The sequence below is a fragment of the Oncorhynchus clarkii genome, chromosome 7, assembly GCF_045791955.1.
Source record: "Oncorhynchus clarkii lewisi isolate Uvic-CL-2024 chromosome 7, UVic_Ocla_1.0, whole genome shotgun sequence".
NCBI lineage: Eukaryota > Metazoa > Chordata > Actinopteri > Salmoniformes > Salmonidae > Oncorhynchus > Oncorhynchus clarkii.
In genome coordinates, this window is record NC_092153.1 from 65545400 (window position 1) to 65570776 (window position 25377).

At 45.6% G+C, this 25377-nt stretch overlaps 1 protein-coding gene across 3 annotated transcripts in view; it reads right to left on the minus strand.

Moving 5' to 3' along the window:
• Positions 1–3881: 3881 nt before the first annotated feature.
• The window catches only part of LOC139413697 (SLIT-ROBO Rho GTPase-activating protein 3-like), a 73276-nt gene continuing 51780 nt past the window's right edge, over positions 3882–25377 (minus strand). For all 3 annotated transcript variants that reach the window (XM_071161372.1, XM_071161371.1, XM_071161369.1), the window contains exons 14-21: positions 25268–25345; positions 24649–24783; positions 24056–24161; positions 12666–12893; positions 12163–12417; positions 7196–7363; positions 6660–6960; positions 3882–5775 (exon numbers count right to left, since the gene is read on the minus strand). In XM_071161372.1, the coding sequence (XP_071017473.1) occupies positions 5263–5775; positions 6660–6960; positions 7196–7363; positions 12163–12417; positions 12666–12893; positions 24056–24161; positions 24649–24783; positions 25268–25345 (1784 nt within the window). In that variant the 3' untranslated portion in view covers positions 3882–5262. The remainder of the gene's footprint in view (positions 5776–6659; positions 6961–7195; positions 7364–12162; positions 12418–12665; positions 12894–24055; positions 24162–24648; positions 24784–25267; positions 25346–25377) is intronic.

Genomic DNA, 25377 nt, shown 5'->3' on the forward strand with positions numbered 1-25377 from the left:
GCAGATTGAATTCAATTAAATGAAAGCTGTAATCTGTAGAGGTGAAACTGCCACATACATTTGCAATATTACAAGAACAATTATGTTTTTTTCAAACAATGAACACCGTTTTTCCCCCTAGGAGAACATTGCACAATAAAACAGCAGAGTATGTTCTATGATTTTTTATGTATAACCATGATGCAGGATGCTCCTCTGCCCTCTTTCATTAACAGAACAAAAACAATAACAAATGCGCCTGGGGTGAACAGTGGCGCTGTTTTACCAAATGCGGATCTCAGTTTCAAGAAACGTTAATCTGATGCCAGGTTATGGGAGATTTCACTGATCAGATAAGTGTGATTGTTTTGGACTCAAATGAACTTAGAAAAACAACAATAAAACGATCAGAATGATAGAAGTGGGGAACAAAAACAACTTTGCATAGATGACGTTCACTATTTGTCGTATGGGATGAGCCCCCTCCTCTACTCCTCTGTTCTTTATACACCCCACCTCTTCTCTGTCCTGTCCTCCTCCCCTCTCCTCTGACCTTTCCCAACCCCACCTTACCTCCCCATAACTGTCGTAGAGATTTCCTTTTTTGCTCTGGCTGTAATTTCCATGGCAACATTTCTAATTCTAAGAACCTAGTAAATGCCAAAAAGCAAGTGAGAAATCCTATTTTCAAAGAAATCACTGATGCCATGTCAGTGTTACAACGTGACTAACGGGTTAACAGTAGGCCGCATCACAACACATGCTTAAGAACACAACATTTAAACAGTACGTGGCTTAGACCCAAAGCCTAGACGTTGCACTTGGCATATCGATTGTGCCTTGGCCTATCATACCCCCTCATCAATTAGCTAAGTCCTTTGAACTGTGAGAGCCACACACAACCGGTTGGAACAGCCTGGTTCTATACTACCTGGGTGACGGCTCAGTCTTAGTCTCTCTGGGTGGCCTTTCCTCTGGCCGGGACATAATCTGATTGGTTCCTCACAGTCATCTCCGTGACCATACATACAGTGGGGCAAAAAAGTATTTAGTCAGCCACCAATTGTGCAAGTTCTCCCACTTAAAAAGATGAGAGAGGCCTGTAATTTTCATCATAGGTACACTTCAACTATGACAGACAAAATCACATTGTAGGATTTTTAATGAATTTATTTGCAAATTATGGTGGAAAATAAGTATTTGGTCACCTACAAACAAGCAAGATTTCTGGCTCTCACAGACCTGTAACTTCTTCTTTAAGAGGCTCCTCTGTCCTCCACTCGTTACCTGTATTAATGGCACCTGTTTGAACTTGTTATCAGTATAAAAGACACCTGTCCACAACCTCAAACAGTCACACTCCAAACTCCACTATGGCCAAGACCAAAGAGCTGTCAAAGGACACCAGAAACAAAATTGTAGACCTGCACCAGGCTGAGAAGACTGAATCTGCAATAGGTAAGCAGCTTGGTTTGAAGAAATCAACTGTGGGAGCAATTATTAGGAAATGGAAGACATACAAGACCGCTGATAATCTCCCTCGATCTGGGGCTCCACGCAAGATCTCACCCCGTGGGGTCGGTGAGCAAAAATCCCAGAACCACACGGGGGGACCTAGTGAATGACCTGCAGAGAGCTGGGACCAAAGTAACAAAGCCTACCATCAGTAACACACTACACCGCCAGGGACTCAAATCCTGCAGTGCCAGACGTGTCCCCCTGCTTAAGCCAGTACATGTCCAGGCCCATCTGAAGTTTGCTAGAGAGCATTTGGATGATCCAGAAGAAGATTGGGAGAATGTCATATGGTGAGATGAAAATATAACTTTTTGGTAAAAACTCAACTCATCGTGTTTGGAGGACAAAGAATGCTGAGTTGCATCCAAAGAACACCATACCTACTGTGAAGCATGGGGGTGGAAACATCATGCTTTGGGGCTGTTTTTCTACAAAGGGACCAGGACGACTGATCCGTGTAAAGGATAGAATGAATGGGGCATGTATCATGAGATTTTGAGTGAAAACCTCCTTCCATCAGCAAGGGCATTGAAGATGAAACGTGGCTGGGTCTTTCAGCATGACAATGATCCCAAACACACCACCCGGGCAACGAAGGAGTGGCTTCGTAAGAAGCATTTCAAGGTCCTGGAGTGACCTAGCCAGTCTCCAGATCTCAACCCCATAGAAAATCTTTGGAGGGAGTTGAAAGTACGTGTTGCCCAGCAACAGCCCCAAAACATCACTGCTCTAGATGAGATCTGCATGGAGGAATGGGCCAAAATACCAGCAACAGTGTGTGAAAACCTTGTGAAGACTTACAGAAAACGCTTGACCTCTGTCATTGCCATCAAAGGGTATATAACAAAGTATTGAGATTTGTTATTGACCAAATACTTATTTTCCACCATAATTTGCAAATAAATTCATAAAGAATCCTATAATGTGATTTTCTGGATTTGTTTTTCTCATTTTGTCTGTCATAGTTGAAGTGTACCTATGGTGAAAATTACAGGCCTCTCTCATCTTTTTAAGTGGGAGAACTTGCACAATTGGTGGCTGACTAAATACTTTTTTGCCCCACTGTACATAAAGTGATTACTCCAGGCCAGACTCCCTTTGAGTGGTGCGAGGAACCACAGCGCAGCACAAGAAGGGGAACAAGACAAAAGCCCAAAAGCACAACCACAGTATTACTTTGATCAGGATGCTGAAGGACAAATTAAATGCCTCGGATTGCTTTTTTTAGGTAAATTAGTATGGAAATATGGGGTATTTAACTTCAGAGTGTGGAACAATCTCCGAAATGGTTTCCTTTCATCCCCCAACTTCATTTTAAGCCCTTTTAATTGGGTTCTTTGAATGTCTGAGTAGTTGGTAGATACATTTAGATATTGTCAGCACTTTTTTTAAGGACATTGACCTCCACATGGAAAGTCTTATCCATTTTTACATGCCTGCTTCGAACACTTCATAGGGAGAACTGATCTGGAATTGTAAGGACCATTCCCGGAGATGAGAAGCAGGTCAAACATTTAATCGGAAAAGACATGGAACAAGACAGGAACAGCATCAGCACACAGGTATACAAGGACATAAGACAATCAATGCTGAAGCGGGGAGAGTAGCGGGGGAACAGACAGATATAGGGGAGGTAATGACAGAGGTTATTGAGTCCAGGTGAGTCCAATAATCTCTGATGCGTGTGATGGGGGAAGGCAGGTGTGCGTAATGATGGTGGCAGGAGTGCAATATGCTAGGGAGCCTGGCGCTCGAGGCAAGAGCGGGAGCAGGCGTGACAGGAATAAGTGAACCAAAGAGGATATGTCATCACTAGCCTACGTACAGTATGTAAACATTATTTGACTTGCTTTCAAACTCAGGAAATATGTTGCTGTTCAAGTGTATGATTTGTTATGGAATAATAGTCCAATACCAATTTCTCAAGTTGATGAATCTACAGTAAGATTAGGACTACATCCCAATTATATCTTCTTCCTCTCAAAGTGTGCACATGTTCACTTCCCTTCACTGACTCTGGATAAAAGTGTCTGCTAGATGACAAAAATGTAAATGTAAATTATTTGAAAGGAAATGACTGGTATAAGATATGGTGGAAACTCCCACAAGCCAACACACATCCACCAATCCAATGCTTTTCGATTTGTTGGAAGTGCTGACACGTCAGGTTTTTAGTTGTTCTGGGATTTAGCTGGACTAAAATCTTTGTGTAACACAGTCGCCACCTTGTGACAGATAATGAGACATGGGACAATGCAAATGCCTCAAATTACTACGGTGGTAAAACACTAAGTGTTTTTTCTATCTTTACCACTAAGAGGAGCTACAAAACCATTTACCAATTGGACTCTGCTGTACTGTTAAGACAGATATACGTGCAACATTTTACCACTAAGTGTCAGTATGTTAGAATTTCAACAAAAGAGTACCAAAAGGGCATTTCGGATACAGATTCCCCACATTTATTATCTTGTTCTGTTCCTGCCTTTGCAAGGTTAATGATAATATATATCCTGTTTCTAGCATACCATGTTATTCATACATACAGGTAGTTTTCAACGTTATGCATATTATTTTCCATTCAAAACATATCTATAACACTTTAAACATGTGTTTTGCTGAATAATAATCCCTCATATAATACATACAGGAACACATACCACCAAGCAAGCAAGCCCATCTACATACGGTATAACTCCAAAGCAGGACTATAAGAAAACTGTGGTTACACACAATGGGCCTGAATTGAGAATCCAATCTAGTTCACCAAGTAAGAGATCCAGTCCACATGTAACAGCACAACTAACCCTGTCAGGGGTTGATTCTCCTATGTCTTCAAACATGTAACTGTATGAATATAAATATATATATATACACATACAGTATGCAGGATCAACTAGTACAGGCTTATAGAAAATGACCAGACCAGATCAGTGCATCTTTAGTAGACTGGGTCGAGTCATGACAAGGTGTGTGCTCTTTTCTTGAGGTACCACGGCTAATCTGGGGGAGAGAGAGAGAGAGTGAAACAGAAAGAGAGAGAGAGCGAGAGAGAGAAAGACAGATCAAGAGATTGTATTAAGTCTTCCTATTTGCAGACAAAGAAGGCGCTAGTCTTAGACTACCAGCTCAAAAACACCAAACTTCAGTTTGAGATGGTTTGTTATTCAGACAAACTAGCAGGCTACAACCACAGATGGCTATAACAGTAAACAAAGCATTATCCAGTGCATCCATTTGATCAGGTTTGTTCTGTGGCAGTTCTGTGCCACATGGAGAGAGTAGAAACATTCTTTATAATGATTATCATAGTACAGTTCATGTTTCTTCTGAGTGATTCAGAATCTCAACCGACAAGCAGACATCCGGCTGTCAATAAACCAATTAATCAGCCTTCATCCTACATGTTGAATCCAACCTCCTACTAGTTAGTGGTCGATATTGTTCCCACAGAGACAAGGTCTCAATGTGTCCGTTGTCACAGCCAGAAGGAAATGAAGAAGATGCTGATTATGAGCAATCAGTCAGTGCTCTGCGGAATCACTTCCTTCTGTACTGTATCTCTTGGGCTGTGGCTGTGATCAGACTGTGCCCTGTCCAGTCAGTTCCTACTATAGCTCCTGTACAGGGCTATGGCTGCAGCTTACTCCATTCTTATTACTGTATGCCTATCCTGACCTGTGGCTGTGTGCTGCAGCCTGCTCAGTCTGTTGTCTCTATAGTTCCTGGGCTCTTTCTGTGACTGCAGCAGCCTGCTTAGCCAGGCTACATGTGACCCTGTTTGTCTGAGGACGAGGAGGAAGTGGAGGGGGACGGGGATGGAGCCTTGGGGAACACCCTGTCTGTGGGAGTGATAGATGCTGGACTTCCCAGGCCTGAGGAGCTGGAACTACTAGACCTGTGCTGCCCCTGTCCCCCCTGTCCCTGGCCATGTCCCAGGTGGATGGGAGCAGGCCGAAGCGGTCTGACCGGAGGCGGCCTGAGGGGGGCGCTGGGCCTCCGTGCAGGCAGGGCCGGTTTGAAGGTGCTCATGGTCTCGGAGGACGAGGAACTGCTGCTACGGCGCAGGGCGGCGTCAGGGTCTCTGATGGCCATGGTGTTGGTTTGGAGGGGGCTGCCAGGGGTCTCAGAGGGTGGTCTGGACCCACAGGAGGAGAGGTGCTGCTGCTTCAGGGGCTCCAAGGTGTCCAGGACCACGTCGGGAGCATGCTTGGCCACGTTCTGCCGCTCAAGCTCAGACAGCTCATGCAGGGCGGTGTTCATGGTCTTCTCTATGTCCTGTAATACACACAGTTTCACCACTGATATTAATCCAGTGTCTGACGTCCTGCAACACACTCTATCTTGGCTGTCCATAGTAGTAGATGATGACAATTCACACACACACACACACACGCACACCAATAGAAAAAATAATGGCCCATTCAAACATCTGCTCTTATTGTTTATCCTCAAACAAAATACTGACATACCAAGTCTTCCCAATAAAAACCAAACTGTTTCTTCTTGAAAGCAGGAACAAATGGACAAATTAACACTTCACAAATGGTTCCAATATTCTCTCTCAAATGAAGCAAACAAAGGGAGCCATATTTACATGTGGAGCTAGCAGCAGCTAACAGACTGAACAGTAATTAGGAGATGAGAGACAGAGGGCAATGTGGGCCTCTCTCTCAGATGTCCTTCCCACTGCTGCCTGACTTTGTCCCTCTGAGTACTGGCTGGGATCCATAAACTATACTGGAAATATTTCTCCCTCTGTCTGTCGGTCTTTTCTGTCTGTCTGCCTGTCTCGCCATCTCTCTGAACAACAGACAGGAGAATATCCTCATTAGCTTCGACTGCACAACTCCGAGTATGGCTGGTCTGGCAGGAAATAGTTATATTAAGAATAACAAGGGAAGTTTGGTCTTGCCTGACTTCACCCACTGAATCAATTGCTTTGATAATTATTAAGTCTTTATTGCAGTGATTAGATTCTCACCTCTGTATACCCTGATAAATGCTCTTTTGCCAAAACTTTTGTTAAATAAATCCACAAGCAACAAGAGATGAGTGGGCAACCTTCTTTTTTAAATTGGTTAGTTTATTTTCTGGTAGTCAGCACCCCATCATTAGGCCGGGTGTGCGTTTAGTTATTTATTTACTTCATAGACTCTCACCTCTGCCAGTGATTTCTGGTCGCCAAGGCTACCGTGGCGGGTGGAGCCGGGGGAGGGTCTGAGGGCGGGGCCATCACGGAAGCACTTTCTATCTGGATGGTTGATACTTCCTGTGCTGCTGAACGTGCTGAGATGGCGTTTCTCTGGACTGTCCATGCGGCCCCTGCTGACAGCCATCTTGTGAGGGCTGCAGGGGCGGGGCATGACCCTAGGGGGCGTGTCCATACCTCGGGTGGGGCTGTGAGTGTCGGCGGTGCTCCTGTGGTGAGGGATAACAGCACCGTCGGAACGAACCCTCACCCTGAATGGTCACAACACAGAGAGCAGACAGACTCTCAAGACAGCATCAAGGACAGAGTGCAAAAATAAATGATAGCTCATTCAATACAACTACACTAAATGAACCATTATTTTGTAGCCTCTTCATGGAGGAAAACATCTCATCCTGCATGTGTCTAGAAAACCTGTTAACCTGCATTACTGAACTGTGAGAATGAATCATCATCATCATCATCATAAAGTCAATGTGTAGCCACCTTCCAAGAGCATCTCCATAGTGGTGTTCAGGGGTATGTTGTCTGTGTTCGCAGGGGGAGCTGCGGTCACGGTTCCTGGATGAGGTTCGGTCTCTGTCCTCCTGGTGGGGTCCACTACTGGCCTCACTCTCAGCCTTCCAACTCAGACTGTCTGAGAACGCATCTTCCCTGAGGTAACGGAGAGACAGAGAGCAGACGTTTTTTGTATGCTGGCAAAATGCATAAACAATTATACAATTTCATTAACGAGTCACTGCAAATCATCTGGATACCCTTACACCAGAGATGAGATGAAATTATTATGTCAACAAACAATCCTTCGGAAACTAAATCTAACTCCAGATGTTGGACCTCTTCTAGTTATTATTAACAAGTACAGCACCCATTCCCCAGTTTCCCCGGGCCCCTGATTTTTTATTTATTTCACCTTTATTTAACCAGGTAGGCCAGTTGAGAAAAAGGTCTCAACTGGGACCTGGCCAAGATAGAGCAAAGCAGTGCAACACAAACAACACAGAGTAACACATGGGATAAACAAACATACAGTCAATAACACAATTGTCACACCCTGACCATAGTTTGCTTTGTATGTTTCTATGTTTTGGTTGGTCAGGGTGTGAGCTGGGTGGGCATTCTATGTTACATGTCTAGTTTGTCTAGTTCTATGTTTGGCTTGATATGGTTCTCAATCAGAGGCAGGTGTTCGTCATTGTCTCTGATTGGGAACCATATTTAGGTAGCCTGTTTGGTGTTGGGTTTTGTGGGTGATTGTCCTTAGTGTCCTTGTAACTGTCTTGTGTTAGTTTGCACCAGTTTAGGCTGTTTTCGGTTTTCAAGTTACGGTTATTGTTTTGTATTGATTCGTGTTTACGTTATTTTATTAAACATGAATCTCAATAGCCACGCCGCCTTTTGGTCCGACTCTCTTTCCCATACAGAAAACCGTGACAGAATCACCCACCACAACAGGACCAAGGGGCGTGGTAACGGGCAACGGCAAAAGCAGCAGCAGGAGAAGCAACAGAGGCAGCAGCAACAGGAGCAGCAGCAGTGGGAGAGGCTGCACTACTTGGAAAAATGGACATGGGAGGACGAATTGGATGGTAAAGGACCCTGGGCTCAGCCAGGAGAATATCGCCGCCCCAAAGAAGAACTGGAGGCGGCAAAAGCGGAGAGGCGCTGGTATGAGGAGGCAGCCCGGCGTCGTGGATGGAAGCCTGAGAGTCAGCCCCAAAAATGTATTGGGGGGGGGGCTCACAGGGAGTATGGCTACTTCCTGTGGTTACCGGGGGGCGAGAGAGACCGGGCAGGCACCGTGTTATGCTGTGAAGCGCACGGTGTTCCCAGTGCGGGTGCATAGCCCGGTGCGGTACATTCCAGCTCCGCGTATCGGCCGGGCTAGAGTGGGCATCGAGCCAAGTGCCATGAAGCCGGCTCTACGCATCTGGTCTCCAGTGCGTCTCCTTGGGTCGGCTTACATGGCACCAGCCTTGTGCACGGTGTCCTCGGTTCGCCTGCATAGCCCAGTGCGGGCTATTCCACCTCGCCGCACTGGCAGGGCGACCGGGACCATTCAACCGGGTAAGGTTGGGCAGGCTCGGTGCTCAAGAGCTCCAGTGCGCCTGCACGGCCCGGTCTATCCGTCACCACCTCCACGCACCAGGTGGCAGCCCCCGTACCAGGCTGTCTCTCCGGCCCATCCTTACAGGGGCTCCCTCCTCTCCAGCGCTGCCAGAGCCTTCCTCTCCAGCGCCGCCTGAGCCACCCGTCTGCCCGGCGCCGCCTGAGCCGCCTGCCCGTCGCCGCCCGTCTGCCCGGCGCCGCCTGAGCCGCCCGTCTGCCCGGCGCCGCCTGAGCCACCCGTCTGCCCGGCGCCGCCAGTGCCGCCCGTCTGCCCGGCGCCGCCAGTGCCGCCCGTCTGCCCGGCGCCGCCCGGTGCCGCCCGTCGCCGCCCGGTGCCGCCCGTCTGCCCGGCGCCGCCCGTCTGCCCGGCGCCGCCAGTGCCGCCCGTCAGCCCGGCGCCGCCAGTGCCGCCCGTCAGCCAGGGGCCGCCAGTGCCGCCCGTCAGCCAGGGGCCGCCAGTGCCGCCCGTCAGCCAGGGGCCGCCAGTGCCGCCCGTCAGCCAGGGGCCGCCCGTCAGCCAGGGGCCGCCAGTGCAGCCAGTCAGCCAGTGCCCGCCAGTGCCGCCAGTCAGCCAGGGGCCGCCAAGACCCCCTCAGCCCAGAGGCGCCAGAGCCCCTGCCCAGAGCCTCTGCCCAGAGCCCCTCTGCCCAGAGCCCCTGCCCCTCTGCCCAGAGCCCCTGCCCCTCTGTCCCGAGCCGCCGCTCTGTCCCGAGCCGCCGCTTGTATAAAAGTCTATATACAGTGTGTGCAAATGTAGTAAGATTAGGGAGGTAAGGCAATAAATAGGCCATAGTGGCAAAATAATTACAATTTAGCAATTAAACACATTCTAGATTTAATTTAAATTGGAGATGATTAATGTGAGTCGTGTTTACGTTATTTTAGAATCTCAATAGCCAGAGTTTACAGTCTTATATACAGTGTGTGCAAATGACACCTAGGTATTTGTAGTTGTGATTAATGTGAGTGTGGAAGGAGAGTTTACAGTCTTACCAGACACCTAGGTATTTGTAGTTGTCCACATATTTTTAAGTCAGAACCGTCCAGAGTGGTGATGCTAGACGGGTGGGCGGGTGCGTGCAGTGATCGGTTGAAGAGCATGCAATTTAGTTTTACTTGCATTTAAGAGCAGTTGGAGGCCACGAAAGCAGTGTTGTATGCCACTGAAGCTCGTCTGGAGGTTAGTTAACACATTGTCCAAAGAAGGGACAGAAATATACAGAATGGTGTTGTCTGTGTTGGATCAGAGAATCACCATCAGCAAGAGAGACCTCACTGATGTATACAGAGAGAAGAATCGGCCCGAGAAAAGAACCCTGTGACACCCCCATAGAAACTGCCAGTGGTCCGGACAACAGGCCCTCCGATTTGACACACTGAACTCTATCTGAACTCTATCTGAGAAGTAGTTGGTGAACCAGGCGAGGCAGTCATTTGGGAAACCAAGGCTGTTGAGTCTGCCGATAAGAATGCTGTGACTGACAGTCGAAAGCCTTGGCCAGGTCGATGAATACAGCTGCACAGTATTGTCTCTTATCGATGGCGGTTATGATATCGTTTAGGACCTTGAGCGTGGCTGAGGTGCACCCATGACCAGCTCAGAAACCAGATTGCATAGCGGAAAAGGTACGGTGGGAATCGAAATAGTCGGTGATCTGTTTGTTAACTTTTCTTTCGAAGACTTTATAAAAGGCACGGTAGGATAGATATAGGTCTGTAACAGTTTGGGTCTAGAGTGTCTCCCCTTTGAAGAGGGGGATGACCACGGCAGCTTTCCAATCTTTAGGGATCTCAGTAAGAGAGGTTGAACAGGCTAGTAATAGGTGTTTCAACAATTTCGGCAGGTAATTTTAGAAAGAGAGGGCCCAGATTGTCTAGCCCAGCTGATTTGTAGGGGTCCAGCTCTCTGGATTTGGGTGAAGGAGAAATGGGGAGGCTTGGGTAAGTTGCTGTGGCCAGGGTAGGGGTAGCCAGGTGGAAAGCATGGCCAGCAGTAGAAAAATGCTTATTGAAATTCTCGATTATCGTAGATTTATCAGTGGTGACAGTGTTTCCTAGCCTCAGTGCAGTGGACAGCTGGGAGTAGGTGCTCTTATTCTCTATGGACTTTACATTGTCACAGAACTTTTTGGAGTTTGTGCTACAAGATGCAAATTTCTGTTTGAAAAAGCTAGCCTTTCCTTTCCTAACTGCCTGTGTATATTGGTTTCTAACCAACTTTGAAAAGTTGCATATCGTGGGGGCTATTCGATGCTAATGCAGTACGCCACAGGATGTTTTTGTGCTGGTCAAGGGCAGTCAGGTCTGGAGTGAACCAAGGGCTATATCTGTTCTTAGTTCTAAAGTTTTGAATGGGGCATGCTTTTTTAAGATGGTGAGGAAAGCACTTTTAAAGAATAACCAGGCATCCTCTACTGACGGAATGAGGTCAATATCCTTCCAGGATATCCAGACCAGGTTTTTCGCTGAAGTGTTTTAGGGAGCGTTTGACAGTCATGAGGGGTGGTCGTTTAACCGCGGACCCATTACAGACGCAGGCAATGAGGCAGTGATCGCTTAGATCCTTGTTGAAGAAAGCAGAGGTGTATTTAAAGGGCAGGTTGGTTAGGATGATATCTATGAGGGTGCCCGTGTTTACGGATTTAGGGTTTTACCTGGTAGGGTCAACGATAATTTGTCAGATTGAGGGCATCTAGCTTAGATTGTAGGATGGCCCGTGGTGTTAAGCATATCCCAAATTTAGGTCACCAGGATCAGTTGGAGATGAGTGTGCCAGCATCCCAAATTACACACTATTCCCTTCATAGTGCACTACTTTTGACTAGTGTGCTAGCGCACGAGCTCTAAACAAAAGTAGTGAACTATAAAGGGTATAGGGTGCAATTTTGGACGCATCCTGTGTCTTTCCCTAATTAGGGTTTAATTCTGTCATCTCCACAGTGATGGATGGTGTTTGGATGTCGGGTAGGGTTCCGGAAGGATAAATGACCAGTTACAGAGTGACCTTAATGTTCCATCCTTGTCATGCGGAAGTGTTAGTTCAAGAGACTGAGGAGAGGACATCTCGTTTAATTACTAATTGGGGATTTATTTGCTTTGAAGTCTTTGGTGCTTACTGTATGCCAACTGCTGCATTGACACAGTATCAGACTAATGCACTTTGGGCACAGTTCATGATTATTGACATATCAATTCACTGTTATTGACATGGACTCACATAACCTGGAGGCCCCATGTTAGGGGTGCACAGTCTGTCTCTCGTCTACTGACGATTACAATAGAAGTGCTTATCCTAAACAGAGGCATGTAGCATTTGAGCAGTTACACAGAAATATTGTACTTACATGTCCTGCACCACAATGTATTGATGTGGGATGAGTCCGTCCACTCCGTTGTGTCGTCCCTCCCACCAGTCATCAGAGGCTCTCAGGTACAGCAGCAGTGATGCCCCCTTCTTAAAGGACAGCTCTCTGGGAGTTCGCCCCACGTAGTCAAACTTAGCGATGGCCTCGATCTGCTCCAGTTCATCATCACTGGTGTGAGGTCCTGTACCGTTGTCCACTTCATCAATGGCACCTGGCCCACTTTGGGGACTGTCACTAAATGGTGTAGAGAGAGAGACAATAATATATTGTAGATAGATAAATACATTGATTGATAGATTCAGATAATGATAAAGAAGGACATAGTATAGTGCTTTGGACTAAACTAGCCCAACAAGAGGGTGAAGTCATTTGAAACACAGAACTGGGTCCAGTCCTCTAATCCCCTTCTCTACATTGGTTAATCTCCATCTTCTCTCCCATCCAAGCAGAACCAAGGCCCAGTATACTATAACATCACTAACCAGTACTCTTCTCCTCCAGCCATGCACTTCTCATAGACCGGTCCGTCCAGCTCACGGTGGCTCGGGAAGATGACCTCGTTGTGGATGATGATGGTCTTGATGACCTCATTAACGTGTGTCTGACAGGCCACAGGATCGTGACCATCAGGTATGGGCATCAGAGTCGGGCCGAAGCAGGTAGCCAGGTTATAGGGATCCATCATGTTCTCATCACTGTACTGGGATAGACTGGAGAGAAACAATGGGGAATTACAGTTTTATTTTATCACTTTGGTATAATTTTACAACTTTTAGTTCAAAACTCAAAAAGGCAGATTTTTTTCTTTATGCACATTTTCAAGTACAACACACAAAACCACACAGTAACTTTTTCACCAAACCTAAATCAGTGTTTCATCTAGAAATACCTTTCAGATAAAGTCACTGCCTTTCACAATAAACTGCTTACATTACTTTTCATATGATTCTCTTCTCATTTGTTTAAATACATTTGACCATCACTTAATCCAACTGTGCTTAACGGTTAATCACTTAACCGTTTGGTAAACCTATAGATTTTGAACTGGTTTGTCTACTATATATGGATTTTGAGAGCTACAGAAATAAAAGGGGAAAGTGGATACCTAGTCAGTTGTACAACTGAATGCATTCAACTGAAATGTGTCTTCCACATTTAACCCAACCCCTCGGAATCTGAGTGGTGAGGAGGGCTGCCTTAATTGATATCCACATATTCGGCACCCGGGGAACAGTGTGTTTGTAAAGTATTAACATCTAAATTACATGTATTACCCAACAAAATAACATCTATCCAGACGTCCTCTACAGTTATTCATTAGTGCAAAAAAAACATTGTATTTTTCAGATATAATTGCAACATACTGTAGGTGTCTGTAATCAAATGTAAGAAATTAAATGAAACAAATAAAATTAATGAAAATAAAACATAACATGTAGTACCTATTAATTTGCATCAAGCCTGTCTTGAGCATTTCAATATAAATTCTCCACCAAATCACAGTGAATATCCTCATTGTTCATGCACCGTGGGAAAAACCCTTTGGCATGGCGAATCCAAGCATGACATTGGTCTGTATTGATGTCGTCGCATGCCTCATCCAAGGCCAGAAGGAGGGTGGCACGCTCATGGGGATGGCGATCGTCCACCTTCCACCTTTCCTCAATAGGGTTGAGGAAAGGAGAGTATGGGGACAGGTATAGGGTCACTAATCGATGATTGTCCCACGCAATGGCATTCATGACATACCGGTCTGCCCAATTTCATTGCGAAAGACATTGAGGTGTGCAGCGTTGTAGGATCCAAGCAATGGCCTACGTCCTACCAGATCATCTTCAGAGATAGCTGCAACCATGGAGATGTTTCCCCCACGTTGTCAAGGCACCTAGATGGTCATCCATTGACCGATGAGCAAATTAGACTTATTTTTCTTCTCCATATCTCCGGATTCCTACCGCAAGCTCTGAACCTTTTCACCTGGATCATCGCAGCTGCTATCCGAGTGGCCACTCCTGGCTAACGTCTCTGTCCCGATGCAAGAACCAATTAGCCTGGAGCTAGCCTTGCTAGGCCCATATCCCGGCTAGCCAAAGAGCTCCATCAGCCACTCCTTTGGCTACAATACCTATTTTGCCAATTGGCCTGGACCCCGCCGACCCTTCACGACTGGACTACCGACGTAATTTGACCAAGGGGGTTTATCAACTGGCTCCTCCGTCGCAACGTCCCCTGAATGCCCATCTGCTAGCCTGCTAGCCGCAACCCGCTAGCTGTCTAGAGCATATCGGACTGTTAGCTTAAGAGGCCCATCGGACAAATTCTTTGGCCACTATACCTTTTTCTATTGGCCTAGACCCCTTTAACCACACGAAGCCCTGCTGATCCACGATGACTGGTCTGCAGACGTAACAGCACGAGGGGGCTACAACAGACTTTCTTCCGTCGCGACGTCCCTCCAAGGCCCCTCTGCTAGCTTGCTATCCCCGGTCCGCTAGCTGCCTGAATCGCCGTGTCTCCGGCCCGAGCCACTCAGTGGACCCCTATGATTACTCGGCTACACATGCCTCTCCCTAATGTCAATATGCCTTGTCCATTGCGGTTTTGGTGAGTAATTATTGTCTTATTTCACTGTAGAGCCTCTAGCCCTGCTCAATACAACTTAGTTAACCCTTTAATTCCACCTCCCACACATGCAGTGACCTCACCTGGTTTAAATTATGTTTCGAGAGACAATATCTCTCTCATCGTCACTCAGTACATAGGTTTACCTCCACTGTATTCACATCCTACCATAACTTTGTCTGTACATTATGCCTTGAACCTATTCTACCGTGCCCAGAAAACTTATAGCCTTTAGCCGTACTCTTATCCTACCCCTCCCCTGTTCCTCTGGTGATGTAGAGGTTAATCCAGGCAATGCAGTGGCTAGCTCCACTCCCTTTCCCCAGGCGCTTTTATTTGTTGACTTCTGTAACCTTAAAAGTCTTGGTTTCATGCATGTTAACATTAAAAGCCTCCTCCCTAAGTTTGTTTTATTCACTACCTTAGCACACTCTGCCAACCCGGATGTCCTAGCTGCGTATGAATCCTGGATAAGGAAGATCACCAAAAACCCTGAAATTTCCATCCCTAACTACAACATTTTCCGACAAGATAGAACTGCCAAAGGGGGCGGAGTTGCAATCTCCTGCAGAGATAGCCTGCAAAGCTCTGTCTTACTATCCAGGTCTGTGCCCAAACAATTTGAGCTCTTACTTCTAAAAATGCACCTTTCCAGAAACAAGTCTCTCACAGTTGCAGCTTGCTTTTGACCACCCTCTGCCCCCAGTTATGCCCTGGAACCCATATGTGAATGGATTGAAACCCATCTTTCTCCAGAGCTCGTGCTGTTAGGTGACCTAAACTGGGACCTGCTTAACACCCTGGCCATCCTACAATCTAAGCTTGATGCCCTCAATCTCACAAATTATCAATGAACCTACCAGGTACAACCCCAAATCCGTAAACACGGACACCCTCTTAGATATCATCCTAACCAACCTGCCCTCCAAATACACCTCTGCTGTCTTCAACCAGGATCTCAGCGATCACTGCCTCATTGCTTTTGTCCGTAATGGGTCTGGGGTCAAACGACCACCCCTCATCACTGTCAAACACTCTCTAAAACACTTCAGCGAGCAGGCCTTTCTAATCGACCTTGCCCGGGTATCCTGGAAGGATACTGACCTCATTCTGTCAGTAGAGGATGCCTGGTTATTCTTTAACTTCTTGGTGACATTGGGCAGTATTTTCATGTCCGGATGAAATGCATGCCCAAATCCAACTGCCTGCTACTCATCCCCAGAAGATAAGATATGCATATTATTAGTAGATGTGGATGGACAACACTATGAAGATTCTAAAACTGTTTGAATCATGTCTGTGAGTATAACAGAACATATGTAGCAGGCGAAACCCCGAGGTCACTCTTTTCAATGGGCTGTCATTGGGAACCCAGATTTCTAAGGGATCTTCTTGCAGGTCCTACCGCTTCCACTGGATGTCACCAGTCTTTAGAAATTGGTTGAGGTTTTTCCTTTGTGTAATGAAGAAGTGGCCCTGTTCAAAACAAGGGTCACTTCAAGTGTACTCTTTGTTTGATGCGCGTGACCAGAAAGGTAGCGTCAGTTTGTTTTCTTCCTGTATTGACCACAGATCATCCAGTCTTCAATTTTATCAATTATTTACTTTAAAAAATACCTAAAGTTGTATTACTAAGTAGTTTGAAATGTTTTGGCAAAGTTTACAGGTAACTTTGGAGATATTTTGTAGTCACGTTGCGCAAGTTGGAACCGGTGTTTATCTGGATCAAATGCGCCAAATAAATTGACATTTTGGATATATATCGACAGAATTAATCGAACAAAAGGACCATTTGTGATGTTTATGGGACATATGGGGGTGCCAACAGAAGAAGCTAGTCAAAGGTAAGGCATGATTTATATTTTTATTTCTGCGTTTTGTGTCGGAGGTGCTACTCTCAGGTAATAGCATAGTTTGCTTTCACCGAAAAGCCTTTTTGAAATCTGATACGTTGGCTGGATTCACAACATGTGTAGCTTTAATTTGGTATCTTACATGTGTGATTTCATGAAAGTTAGATTTTTATAGTAATTTATTTGAATTTGGCGCACTGCATTTTCTCTGGCTTTTGGCCAGGTGGGACGCTAGTGTCCCACATATCCCAGAGAGGTTAAAAGTGCTTTCCTCACAATCTTAAATAAGCATGCCCCATTCAAAAAATGTAGAACCAGGAACAGACATAGCCCCTGGTTCACTCCAGACCTGACTGCCCTTGACCAGCACAAACACATCCTGTGGCGTACTGCATTAACATCGAATAGCCCCCACAAAATGCAACTTTTTAGGGAAGTTAGGAACCAATATACACAGGCAGTTAGGAAAGCAAATGCTAGCTTTTTCAAACACTGTTTTGGGACACTGTAAAGTCCATAGAGAATACGAGGACTTTCTCCCAGCTGTCCACTGCACTGAGGCTAGGAAACACTGTCACCACTGATAAATCCGAGACAATTGAGAACTTCAATAAGCATTTTTCTACGGCTGGCCATGCTTTCCACCTGGCTACCCCTACCCTGGTCAACAGCCCTGAACCCCCACAGCAACTTGCCCAAGCCTCCCCCATTTTTCCTTCACCCAAATTCAGATAGTTGATGTTCTGAAAGAACTGCAAAATCTGGACCCCTACAAATCAGCCGGGCTAGACAATCTTGACCCTCTCTGTCTAAAATTATTATTTCTGTTATCCGGACCTCTGGCAGTCTCTATGGGGGTGCCACAGGGTTCAAACCTCGGGCCGACTCTTTTCTCTGTATACATCAATGATGTCGCACTTGCTGCTGGTGATTCTCTGATACACCTCCAGCGCAGACGACACCATTCTGGAAACATCTGGCCATTCTTTGGACACTGTGTTAACTAACCTCCAGATGAGCTTCAATGCCATACAACTCTCCTTCCGTGTCCTCCAACTGCTCTTAAATGCAAGTAAACCTAAATTAATGCTCTTCAACCGATCGCTGCCCACACCTGCCTGCCCGCCCAGCATCACTACTCTGGACAGTTCTGACGTAGAATATCTGGATAACTACAAATACCTAGGTGTCTGGTTAGACTGTAAACTCTCCTTCCAAACTCACATTAAACATCTCAAATCCAAAATTAAATCTAGAATCAGCTTCCTATTTCGCAACAAAGCATCCTTCACTCATGCTGCCAAACATACCCTCGTAAAACTGACTATCCTACCGATCCTTGACTTCGGCGATGTCATTTACAAAATAGCCTCCCACACTCTACTCAGCAAATTGGATGCAGTCTATCACAGTGCCATCCGTTTTTCCACCAAAGCCCCATACACTACCCACCATTGTGACCTGTATGCTTTCGTTGGCTGGCCCTCGCTTCATATTCGTCGCCAAACCCACTGGCTAAAGTTCATCTATAAGTCTCTGCTAGGTAAAGCCCCGCCTTATCTCAGCTCACTGGTCACCATAGCAGCACCCACCTGTAGCACTCGCTCCAGCAGGTATATTTCACTGGTCACCCCCAAAGCCAACTCCTCCTTTGGCCGCCTTTCCTTCCAGTTCTCTGCTGCCAATGACTGGAACGAACTGCAAAAATCACTGAAACTGGAGACTCATATCTCCCTTATTAGCTTTAAGCACCAGCTGTCAGAACAGCTCATAGATCACTGCACCTGTACATAGCCCACCTGTAATTAGCCCACCCAACTACCTCATCCCCATACTCTTATCGATTTGTATTTATTTTGCTCCTTTGCACCCCAGTATCTCTACTTGTACACTCATCTTCTGCACATCTATCACTCGTGTTTAATTGCTATATTGTAATTATTTTGCCACTATGGCCTATTTATTGCCTTACCTCCGTTATCCTACCTCATTTGCACACACTGTATATAGACTTTTTCTATTGTATTATTGCTGTCTATCCTACTCCATGTTGAAAGAAATTGCAAGTGTTCACACACCCCCTTTTATATGATGACCAATTGTGGTTACCACTATATAAAATGAGCAAAAATGAGTAGTCATTATGTGTGGTTATCAAATGTCATATATATATATATATATATATATATATATATATATATATATATATATATATATATATATATATATACATATATACATATATATATAACATGTAGATGTTTATACTTACAAACACTGATTACTTTATATTAAAGATATTTCTAGATGGAACACTGATTAGGTTTGTTGAAAAAGTTTGTTAGTTGTACTTAGTCAATTGAAAATGTGATTAAAGTTGAGAAAAAACAGTCTTTTTGATTATCTGTTTTGAGTTTTGTACTAAGAGTTGTGAAATGTTACCTCATACTTGTGAAAATAGTACCAAAGCCATAAAAAAACGGTAAAAAATGTGTTTTACTCAAACGACTTTCCATAACACAGTATTTATACACATATTAGTTTTCTTCATAAACACATACTTTTTCCAATGTAGAACCAACGACTGAAATGTTTAATATGTTTTGTCTTCATTTATCCTCATTTAATGAAGAGAACTACCTTCCTCTTCCTCCCTGGATGAGCCACCTCTGAACACTATCTTCATTATTGGGTTTCTCCATCAACACATAACATGTTGTTATTACGACTGACTGCATGATGTACAGACGTACTGCTTGATGTACAGACATACTGCTTGATGTACAGACATACTGCTTGATGTACAGACGTACTGCTTGATGTACAGACGTACTGCTTGATGTACAGACATACTGCTTGATGTACAGACGTACTGCTTGATGTACAGACGTACTGCTTGATGTACAGTGGGGAGAACAAGTATTTGATACACTGCCGATTTTGCAGGTTTTCCCACTTACAAAGCATGTAGAGGTCTGTAATTTTTATCATAGGTACACTTCAACTGTGAGAGACGGAATCTAAAAATCAAAAATAAATAATTTGCATTTTATTGCAGAAAATCGCATTGTATGACATACACATGGTTAGCAGATGTTAAGTAAATAATTTAACAAGCATTTTATGTCTTGTACACAGTGTAAGGGGATAAAGAATATGTACATAAGGATATTTGATCACCTACCAACCAAATGTGAGTATGTAAACAAAGTGGCATAGTTTAAAGTGGCTAGTGATACATGTACATCTCATATTCCTTTATGAGTGAATAATGTAGGGTAAGTAACATTATAAAGGTAGCATTGTTTAAAGTGGCTAGTGATATATTTACATCATTTCCCATCAATTCCCATTATTAAAGTGGCTGGAGTTGAGTCAGTGTCAGTGTGTTGGCAGCAGCCACTCAGTGTTAGTGGTGGCTGTTTAACAGTCTGATGGCCTTGAGATAGAAGCTGTTTTTCAGTCTCTCGGTCCCAGCTTTGATGCACCTGTACTGACCTCGCCTTCTGGATGATAGCGGGGTGAACAGGCAGTGGCTCGGGTGGTTGATGTCCTTGATGATCTTTATGGCCTTCCTGTGACATCGGGTGGTGTAGGTGTCCTGGAGGGCAGGTAGTTTGCCCCCGGTGATGCGTTGTGCAGACCTCACTACCCTCTGGAGAGCCTTACGGTTGAGGGCGGTGCAGTTGCCATACCAGGCGGTGATACAGCCCGCCAGGATGCTCTCGATTGTGCATCTGTAGAAGTTTGTGAGTGCTTTTGGTGACAAGCCGAATTTCTTCAGCCTCCTGAGGTTGAAGAGGCGCTGCTGCGCCTTCTTCACGATGCTGTCTGTGTGAGTGGACCAATTCCGTTTGTCTGTGATGTGTATGCCGAGGAACTTAAAACTTGCTACCCTCTCCACTACTGTTCCATCGATGTGGATAGGGGGGTGTTCCCTCTGCTGTTTTCTGAAGTCCACAATCATCTCCTTAGTTTTGTTGACGTTGAGTGTGAGGTTATTTTCCTGACACCACACTCCGAGGGCCCTCACCTCCTCCCTGTAGGCCGTCTCGTCATTGTTGGTAATCAAGCCTACCACTGTTGTGTCGTCCGCAAACTTGATGATTGAGTTGGAGGCGTGCGTGGCCACGCAGTCGTGGGTGAACAGGGAGTACAGGAGAGGGCTCAGAACGCACCCTTGTGGGGCCCCAGTGTTGAGGATCAGCGGGGAGGAGATGTTGTTGCCTACCCTCACCACCTGGGGCGGCCCGTCAGGAAGTCCAGTACCCAGTTGCACAGGGCGGGGTCGAGACCCAGGGTCTCGAGCTTGATGACGAGCTTGGAGGGTACTATGGTGTTGAATGCCGGGCTGTAGTCGATGAACAGCATTCTCACATAGGTATTCCTCTTGTCCAGATGGGTTAGGGCAGTGTGCAGTGTGGTTGAGATTGCATCGTCTGTGGACCTATTTGGGCGGTAAGCAAATTGGAGTGGGTCTAGGGTGTCAGGTAGGGTGGAGGTGATATGGTCCTTGACTAGTCTCTCAAAGCACTTCATGATGACGGATGTGAGTGCTACGGGGCGGTAGTCGTTTAGCTCAGTTACCTTAGCTTTCTTGGGAACAGGAACAATGGTGGCCCTCTTGAAGCATGTGGGAACAGCAGACTGGTATAGGGATTGATTGAATATGTCCGTAAACACACCGGCCAGCTGGTCTGCGCATGCTCTGAGGGCGCGGCTGGGGATGCCGTCTGGGCCTGCAGCCTTGCGAGGGTTAACACGTTTAAATGTCTTACTCACCTCGGCTGCAGTGAAGGAGAGATCGCATGTTTTCGTTGCAGGCCGTGTCAGTGGCACTGTATTGTCCTCAAAGCGGGCAAAAAAGTTATTTAGTCTGCCTGGGAGCAAGACATCCTGGTCCGTGACTGGGCTGGATTTCTTCCTGTAGTCCGTGATTGACTCCCTGCCACATGCCTCTTGTGTCTGAGCCGTTGAATTGAGATTCTACTTTGTCTCTGTACTGGCGCTTAGCTTGTTTGATAGCCTTGCGGAGGGAATAGCTGCACTGTTTGTATTCGGTCATGTTACCAGACACCTTGCCCTGATTAAAAGCAGTGGTTCGCGCTTTCAGTTTCACACGAATGCTGCCATCAATCCACGGTTTCTGGTTAGGGAATGTTTTAATCGTTGCTATGGGAACAACATCTTCAACGCACGTTCTAATGAACTCGCACACCGAATCAGCGTATTCGTCAATGTTGTTATCTGACGCAATACGAAACATCTCCCAGTCCACGTGATGGAAGCAGTCTTGGAGTGTGGAGTCAGCTTGGTCGGACCAGCGTTGGACAGACCTCAGCGTGGGAGCCTCTTGTTTTAGTTTCTGTCTGTAGGCAGGGATCAACAAAATGGAGTCGTGGTCAGCTTTTCCGAAAGGGGGGCGGGGCAGGGCCTTATATGCGTCGCGGAAGTTAGAGTAACAATGATCCAAGGTCTTTCCACCCCTGGTTGCGCAATCGATATGCTGATAAAATTTAGGGAGTCTTGTTTTCAGATTAGCCTTGTTAAAATCCCCAGCTACAATGAATGCAGCCTCCGGATCAGAGAGTTAAATAAAGTTCGTTCAGAGCCATTGATGTGTCTGCTTGGGGGGGATATATACGGCTGTGATTATAATCGAAGAGAATTCTCTTGGTAGATAATGCGGTCTACATTTGATTGTGAGGAATTCTGTATGTTCCTCGTTTCCCTCTCTTTCGGAGTCGTTTTTTTGGGTCGCTGCATAGGATCCACTCCGTTGTCCTGTTTGTAAGGCAGAACACAGGATCCATATTCAGTAGTTCTTCTCACTGTATGTAATGAAACCTAAGATGACCTGGGGTACTAATGTAAGAAATAACCGTAAAAAAACTGTATCCCTCCTGTTCTCCACTCATTACCTGTATTAACTGCACCTGTTTGAACTCGTTACCTGTATAAAAGACACCTGTCCACACACTCAATCAAACAGACTCCAACCTCTCCACAATGGCCAAGAACAGAGAGCTGTGTAAGGACATCAGGGATAAAATTGTAGACCTGCACAAGGCTGGGATGGGCTACAGGACAATAGGCAAGCAGCTTGGTGAGAAGGCAACAACTGTTGGCGCAATTATTTGAAAATGGAAGAAGTTCAAGATGACGGTCAATCACCCTCGGTCTGGGGCTCCATGCAAGATCTCACCTCGTGGGGCATCAATGATCATGAGGAAGGTGAGGGATCTGCCCAGAACTACACGGCAGGACCTGGTCAATGACCTGAAGAGAGCTGGGACCACAGTCTCAAAGAAAACCATTAGTAACACACTACGCCGTCATGTATTAAAATCCTGCAACGCACGCAAGGTCCCCCTGCTTAAGCCAGCGCATGTCCAGGCCCGTCTGAAGTTTGCCAATGACCATCTGGATGATCCAGAGGAGGAATGGGAGAAGGTCATGTGGTCTGATGAGACAAAAATAGAGCTTTTTGGTCTAAACTCCACTCGCCGTGTTTGGAGGAAGAAGAAGGATGAGTACAACCCCAAGAACACCATCCCAACCGTGAAGCATGGAGGTGGAAACATCATTCTTTGGGGATGCTTTTCTGCAAAGGGGACAGGACGACTGCACCATATTGAGGGGAGGATGGATGGGGCCATGTATCGCGAGATCTTGGCCAACAACCTCCTTCCCTCAGTAAGAGCATTGAAGATGGGTCGTGGCTGGGTCTTCCAGCATGACAACGACCCGAAACACACAGCCAGGGCAACAAAGGAGTGGCTCCGTAAGAAGCATCTCAAGGTCCTGGAGTGGCCTAGCCAGTCTCCAGACCTGAACCCAATAGAAAATCTTTGGAGGGAGCTGAAAGTCCGTATTGCCCAGCAACAGCCCCAAAACCTGAAGGATCTGGAGAAGGTCTGTATGGAGGAGTGGGCCAAAATCCCTGCTGCAGTGTGTGCATACCTGGTCAAGAACCACAGGAAACGTATGATCTCTGTAATTGCAAACAAAGTTTTCTGTACCAACAATTAAGTTATGCTTTTCTGATGTATCAAATACTTATGTTATGCAATAAAATGCAGATTAATTACTTAAAAATCATACAATGTGATTTTCTGGATTTTTGTATTAGATTCCATCTCTCACAGTTGAAGTGTACCTATGATAAAAATGACAGACCTCTACATGCTTTGTAAGTAGGAAAATCTGCAAAATCAGCAGTGTATCAAATACTTGTTCTCCCCACTGTATAGACGTACTGACTGATGTATAGACGTACTAATCGATGTACAGACATACTGATTGATGTAAAGACATACTGATTGATGTTTACACTTACTGATTGATGTTTAGACTTACCGATTGATATATAGACTTACTGAATTATATATACTTACTGGTTGAGGAATGCAAACAGATATCTCATGACGATGATGACGGGTTGAGAAAGAGTTACAACGATCTGCTGAAGGTGATGAGCTCTCTCTGCACCAGAGTCTAGTTCTGAGAGATAGAGAAAGGGGGTAGAGAGACAGGGGGATACAATCATTTCGATGTATACAACATGAAATGTATATCTACTTTACGATAGTAAACATATTTACTATATAAATCCAATCAATTATTAGATCAATTACTATCTCAACCATGAGTGGGCAAACTACAGAGGTTTAAGTAAAAAAACATTTTGTTGGGGGTTAGAAAACTCTCCAGGCCACTCTTGAACGTCTACAACCAAATAGAAAGCATGTAGAAATGATAATGGACCTGTATATTTTACAATAACTGCCCTTTTTCTGGCATGCAAATCGATTTTGACATACGAATCAGTCCCCAAAAAATCTGGACGGCCCTCTGTTGAATTTTTAAATCACGATCTGGCCCTTGAGCCAAAAAGTGTTCCCATCCTGATCTAAATCCTGCATCCGCCCCAGTGGAGTACAGTAGTCTGATGGTTGCTATGAGGTCATAGTACATCAGTATTACTTACTGATGGTAGACATGAGGTCGAGGAAGTGTTCCTTGGGGAACAGGGGGTACTCCAGCCCCCTGAAGTACAGCTTCAGAACTCCTGCCACCGCCATGATGTCATGGTCACTCTGGTCGTTGACCAATGGGTCCTCACCTAGGGGCATCACATGATATGGTACAGAGTCACACAATCTGTCAATCATCCAGTCACACTGCTTTAATCTTGTTGAATCTATATAACCCAAGTCATGCTGAAAAAGTACATCTGTAAAATTGTGAATGTACATCTGCTTTGTAAACTGTGTAAGCTTGTAAGAACACAGTCAGCTGTCATTTAATACAATATAACACCTCATTAACTAGCTTATAGGAAAACATTTGCCTAAGCTTTCTCTATAAACATATTAGTTAGCCGACAAAAATAATAAAGATATATTTGTACGTTTGTCACTACAGTATTTTCATCCAACTATAGCATTCCTGTTAAGAATGTGGCAACTACTGCTGCTGTACATCTCAAATAGCTTGTCCATGACAGTGCCATACATGACCAATGTGCTCTCTATGTATCTGTCTGCACTTTACAGTCCTAGAGCGAAGGTCTGTGGCAGCCGTGCTGGGGCCTCGCTGGGACCGACCTCTCTCAAATGAATTTTTTATATCGTTGACTTCGACCTGGGAGCCGGGAATCCTGAATATGCCTTGCTGCTGAAGGCCTGTTGGAGCAGAGCACCCCCAAGTCAGCATT